Source organism: Molossus molossus, unplaced genomic scaffold, assembly GCF_014108415.1.
Source record: "Molossus molossus isolate mMolMol1 unplaced genomic scaffold, mMolMol1.p scaffold_m16_p_3, whole genome shotgun sequence".
NCBI lineage: Eukaryota > Metazoa > Chordata > Mammalia > Chiroptera > Molossidae > Molossus > Molossus molossus.
Window position 1 is genome coordinate 5,547,144 of NW_023425366.1, and position 6,000 is coordinate 5,553,143.

Sequence of the window (6,000 nt, forward strand, 5' to 3'; positions counted from 1 at the left end):
TTAACCCACAGACACACAAAAAAGTACATATAAAAAAAGCCCTCAACATTCCTTCTTTTTTTTTGAATGGGAACATGTAAGATCAACCTTCGCCTGAGGAACAAAGTGTAACTCATTCTTGGAGGGGGCCAGAAAGGAAACCGTGTGTTAAGTTTCATCTCCATCCAACGCGAATTAAAAATTATTCTTGAAATGTGTTCTCAATGGTTTAGATAAAATGATAGTTAAAGATAATTTAGGATAATCATGTACTACCCCTCCATAAAATTCCTATAATGATGAAGTCTAATTTACTCCAAATAACACTATTAATTGCATATTTTAAGTTGCTAAGCACATGAAATCAAAACAGAGCAAGACTGTTTCAATTTTCAATGCTCAATTGACACGTTGCAATGAGAAACATACTAAATATCAGATTCTAACGTAGTTAAAACAATACATATTTTCATATCTTTATTTTCAGAAAAAGATGTCTCCTCTGCTACTAGCTAAGAAACCTACAGAGGGATTGGCATTAAGGAGATTACTACTACTACACTAAAACCTCCCTGGATATAGTATTGTTTTGTAGAACAAGCTCCTGGGAAGACAAATCAGGTCAACATTTTTTTTTCTTCTTCTTCTTTACCAGGCCAGCCACCTTAGAAGCACAGCGCCTGGTATTTAAATCAGGGCCCAAAGAAAACACTGTCCCCTAATAGGATTACAGAGAAAAGTAAACATCCCTTACTTTAAAAGCAACCTTGGTCCCAGTTCCTCGGTGAAAACTTGATGTTATCTCCAGTGGTTAATTATTCATCCCGGCCCCCTGGCCCAGCTCCTGGAGGCATGCATACCTTCCCCACCTCCTGCTTGTTAACACTCTTGGGCAATTTACTGATAAAGAATGTTACTGGGTATCTACTCACACATTTTAAAGAGATTAAGGGTGCAGTGCACCCTCCTCTCGTGGTACACATAAGTAAACTGAGGCCAAAAGAATTCGGGCAGCTAATTGAAAATAATAAAGCTAATGAGTCGAACAGCTTACCCAGGGCTTTCCACTACTGAGCGGTTCAGAGGCTCAAACAGATACTGACCGGCTCCCAGGGCAGTGTTCTCAGCACAAGGCTTGTCCGCATACCTGGCTCACTGCACTTCACAGATATTGTGTCCTGCAGGCTGAAGGTAAGACCCTCCACCAGCAAAAAGATTAGGACTTGCTGAAGTCTCAGCTGACGGCTAACATTTTTTATCAATAAAGTAGTTTTTAATTAAGGTAGATACACGGTGTTTTTAGACATAATGCTATTGCAAACTTAACTGACTACAGTATAGTGTAAACATAAGTTTTATATGCACTGGAAGAACAAACTATTCATGTAATTCACTTTACTGCGATATTTGCTTTATTTCTGTGGTTCCATTTCTGTGGAAGCGAACCCACAATATCTCAGAGGTATACTTTTATTTTAATTGTTAACATAATCCAAGAATATATTAGTCATACACCAATGTCCTCTAGATAGTAAGTGTAGGAGCAGCGTTGAGTTGAATCTTCTCTAATTTATTCTTTTCTGTTCATACTTACAAAGACAATGGTAAATTAAGAAGCACTATAATTTTACTCTGTCCCAAGAAGCACATATTATATTTTCAACTAGTAAATGGAATCAATATACCAATCCCACTTGGAATGAACACACAATACAATATACAGAGGATGCATTATAGAACTGTACACCTGACACCTATGCAATTTTATTAACCAACGCCACATCAATGAATTCAATAAAAGAGTTAAAAAAAATTAAAAGACAAGATAAAATCCAATACAATTCTGACGCATAGACAAATTGTACATGTGGGAAACCTGACCACTGTTTTCATTAAAGCTTTGTTGAAATGTAGACTGCAGCAACTGAGCCCAGCATTTTAAAGATCTACCTTAATTCCAAGCTTTAAAAAAATATGTTTACAGAAGAACGCTGCTTCTGCAGTTAATAAGTTCATGAATGTTTCCATTAGCGAAGAGATATTGTGGAATGTGATCAAATGATACTGAACGGCAAGTCCTCCCTGCAAGGCCAGATCTCTGACAGTTCACATATGTGGTCACTGCTCATTTAAGCCACTATGTTCCCAAAGGGCTAAAAGAGAGAAAATCCGAACTTAACAAGTGAAGGTAGCAAGACATGTTTTAATGCTATTTTTCATTTTAACTCTACCTCCTAAATATTAAAGATTTAGTATTACTGTAAGCATTTGTCATTCTTCCCCCTCAAGAAAGAAGGGATACCCTACAGCTACACGCATGTAACTTCCATATGTGTTCCTTCAAATGTGAACCCCAGAACATCACTCTTTAGGAAAAAAAAAAAAAGTATGGAGAATTGGCAGACTGCATGTTTATGTCAACCGTAGAAAACATGGAGCAGCTATTCACCAGGAAAAGCGTTACTTCTGACCCGACTATGGTGTGGCATCTTATATCTTTTCGGCATTGCACTTCACACCCAGTATTCCAGTTTTGCACCCGCTTGACTGTATCAACTCCCAAAAGCCGGAGGAGCAAGCTACTGCATAGAAAAGCTCTAACGTGAGCAGGGCACGAGTTCTGCCCACTGCCCGTGGCCTGAGCTTAAAACACGCGTGGACCAAACATTTATTTCCCCGTGCTATTAAAACCGAGCACCGCGACGTGGGATGTGGTTAAAGGGCAGCAACAAGAGTTAAAAAAAAAAAAGAAAATCCCAACACGGAACACACCAGGAACAAAGGAAACACGCGTGTGAACAGGAAATGAAGCAACTCCAGACACACAAATACCTTTTGGAGCCTCCAAGGTAAGTGAAGGTAAAGGTGGAATCGGAGTATCTGAAATCTGAAAGAGAAAGTCCTGTTAGAAGCTGCTGGGTGGACGGTCCCGGGCAGGCTGGGGCCCCCGTGAGTGGAGCCAGGCCCGACCCCGCGGGACGCGAGGGCTGGAGTCCGCGGGGACCCCGGCGCGCGGGAGGGGATGCCCCGGGCCCACGCCGCGGGAGGCCGCCCCCCCGCAACAAGTGCCAGGTGCCATGGCAACGGCGGGACGGGCCCGGTCGGGGCGGCCGGAAGCGGCCCCCGCCGAACTCGAGGCTGCGAGAGCCCAACGCGATCCCTCCCCCGGGGGAGGACAATGGACGCAGGACGGCCGCCAGGAGGGGACGCTGGGCGACGCGGGCACCCCGGCATCCCTCTTTCCGGGCCACGCACGGCGGCCGGAGGGGCTGGACGGCGCTGCGGAGCCGCGGTCGGCCCAGCGCTGCCCGGGCCTGGGCGCAGCGGCGAGCGCGGCGCAGCGCAGCGGGCTCGGTTCCCGGCCGCCGCCGATCCGGCCGCTGCGCAAACCCGCCGGTCCCGCCCGCCCCGCTCGGTCGCTGCCGCTGCCGAAACCCCGGCGGCGGGCTCGGAGCTCGGGCGTGCACGGGGCCAAAAATACAACGGAGGCCCCCGGCAGGGCCGCCCGGGTTCGGACCCCGCTGCCGGCCGCCCCGGGCCGGGGGAGGGGGAAGGGGCCCGGCTGACGCCCCCTCCCCCTGTTGGCTCGCGCTCTCGCTGCAGCAGCTGCTGCCAAACGATCCCCGGAATGGGGACGTGCGACCCACCCCCACCCCGGCCACACACGTCGCGGCCAGCACCCTGGGAAGGGGCGGCGGGCGGCCGAGGAGCTGCGCGGGGTCCGAGGCTCGGAGAGGCGAGGACTCACCTGCAAACAGGCAGTCCTTCTCGGCTCTGGACTTCTGGATCACGACGTCGATATCCTTCTGAATTCGCTCTTGCCTTGAACACATCCCCATGAAATCCACCCCTGGAAAAGAAGCAGCCGCTATTTCCACCCACCCCACCCCCTCGCACGCTTCCAGCTTTCGTAAATACTCAGTGAAAAATGAAACCTCTGGCCGAGGCAGGGGCCGAAGGCGAAGCGGCTTCGGAAGTGATCCCGGGCGAGGGAGGAGGCGGCGGGGGAGGGGGAGGGGGGTCGGCTGTGCATTCCCAGATGTGACCGCCCAGCTGCCGCTCGCCGCCGCTGGATTGCAATTTCCTCCTTCCTGACAATGGATGCTGATGACACCGAGTCTCACTTTCTCCCTCCCCCGCCCGGAGCGAGGGCCGCGGGGGCCCGGGGTGCTGGCGGCGGCCGGAGAGCGAGCAACGGCGGGGCGGCGGGCGCCGGCGAGGGGCGAGCCCCGCTCCGCCTCCAGCGCGCACGCCCCCCGCGGCCCGCACGCCGGCCTCCACTCCCGCGCACACTCGCGCCCGCGGGCGGCGGCGGTGCCTGGGCTGCTGCAGCGCCGCCCGCCGCAGACCCTCCCGCGCCCGCCGCCGGTCACCCGGCCCCGGCCGCCGGGGCTGCGATGGTCGCCGCCGTCCCGGGCGCGGGCCGGCTCGGTGGGAATGTAGGAAGTGAAGACGCCTTGGGGCTCCGGGCCAGCCCCCCCACCGCCACTTTTATGAATTCCACTCCACTTTCAGAAGGAATTATGAGTCAGATGGAAAAGCCAACCGGAGTGGCCGGGAGGGGGTGGGGTGGGGGGGGATAAAGAAAAATCTTAAAATAGGAAATAAATAAATAAAACGAACAAATCTCTCCTTGTTGCCACATCAGGCGAGATGGAAAAAGCCCTGAAATTACTCCAGACGCGCACCCTCCGGCGCCCTCACTGCCCGAGTCTTTTTCTCCCCAATGGAAGCAGTTCGGCCCCTCTGGGGCGCCCCTTAGGAACCGCTGCCCCCCTGAGGGACTTCCTCCACGTCCAAAGCCTCGTCAGTTTTCCCCTCCTGGGCATTTCTGTCCATAAAAGATTGGCCGACTCAATTGGCACGGGTCAGGGGCTCCCTAAAAGAGAGATGTCTGTTTGGCTTGTTTTAAAAGGCCACCCCTGTGCCTGCCAGTCAAGGCAAAGCTCCTACAATCCTCTTGTCTTGCTGACGAAAGACACTGCTCGGAGCCTCACTTGCTCTTCTGCCTCAGGGCACCTGGGCTGACCGGCTGCCCTGCCTCTGTCTTGCCACACGCCTCAGGGCAGGCCTCCAGTGGTTCGCTTCTCGTTAATGTGTTCTCCACCCAGAAGACTCCTCTGGTTCTGCATTCCCAGGGCCTGGCGCCGTGTCTGGAACATAGGAGGGAAGCTGAAATGTTGGCGGAATGCGTGAATGGCCGTGCCTGGCAGCCTCTTTATAGTACCCCAGTTTCAACCAGCTTCCTTATCAGCAGAAGTACCCCAGAGCTGCCAAACAGGCTCACACCCTTCATCAGTGCGGTTGATTCTGACAGTGGCAACATGATGTTTAGGAGAATTGGGAATGACTGTCATCCCTGGCAGATTCTTAAGATTCTGGAGACAAAAGCAATGAGAAATGATTTGCTCCCATTCTTTCATCTCACGGAAAAGAAAGCATGACATTATTTGTTGTACAGCCTCGAACACAGCACACCGATTGCGAATTTCAGTTCAGAAAGGTCCCTCTGCAGCACTGGGACCTGCAGGCTTTGACACAGTGCAGCCAGAGTCACAACACAGTACCTCCGCTCACACCTCTCCCGAAACACTTCCTGTCTGGGGCAGGGCAGGTCCACGTCCTTCCTGGTGCGCCGCTTGGCTACCAGAAGCATTTTTCTCCTTTTTATCCACAACCCTGAGTATCACGCAGACTTCCTTCTTCCAGTCTGTGCTCTAATCTCTCCACAAAGCTTTAAATCTACCAAGTCAGGATGATTTATCTTACATTCCTCTAGCCACAGAGCCTGCATTCTTAAAGCAGAACCCTTACTGCAAACACACCTGACGTCGTTTTCAAGCCACCAGGTGCTTTCTTGTCCGGCTCGCCTCTTGGTTTTCTGCTCCGTAAATAGGCCTCCATGTGACCTGTGCTATATTTCATTGTTTCCCCAGCTTCACGGGTGGCTCTGTTCTTGTTAAACAAAGCTCACCTCACTCTGTTTGTGCCCTGAAGGTGTGATACAGTTAAGTATTTTTA

At 51.5% G+C, this 6,000-nt stretch overlaps 1 protein-coding gene across 1 annotated transcript in view; it reads right to left on the minus strand.

Moving 5' to 3' along the window:
• Nucleotides 1-3,829, minus strand: part of PARP8 (poly(ADP-ribose) polymerase family member 8) — a 159,003-nt gene extending 155,174 nt beyond the window's left edge. The window contains exons 1-2 of the mRNA XM_036280606.1: nt 3,728-3,829; nt 2,812-2,866 (exon numbers count right to left, since the gene is read on the minus strand). Coding sequence (XP_036136499.1) covers nt 2,812-2,866; nt 3,728-3,818 — 146 coding nt within the window. The 5' untranslated portion in view covers nt 3,819-3,829. The remainder of the gene's footprint in view (nt 1-2,811; nt 2,867-3,727) is intronic.
• Between the last annotated feature and the right edge of the window lie 2,171 nt (nt 3,830-6,000).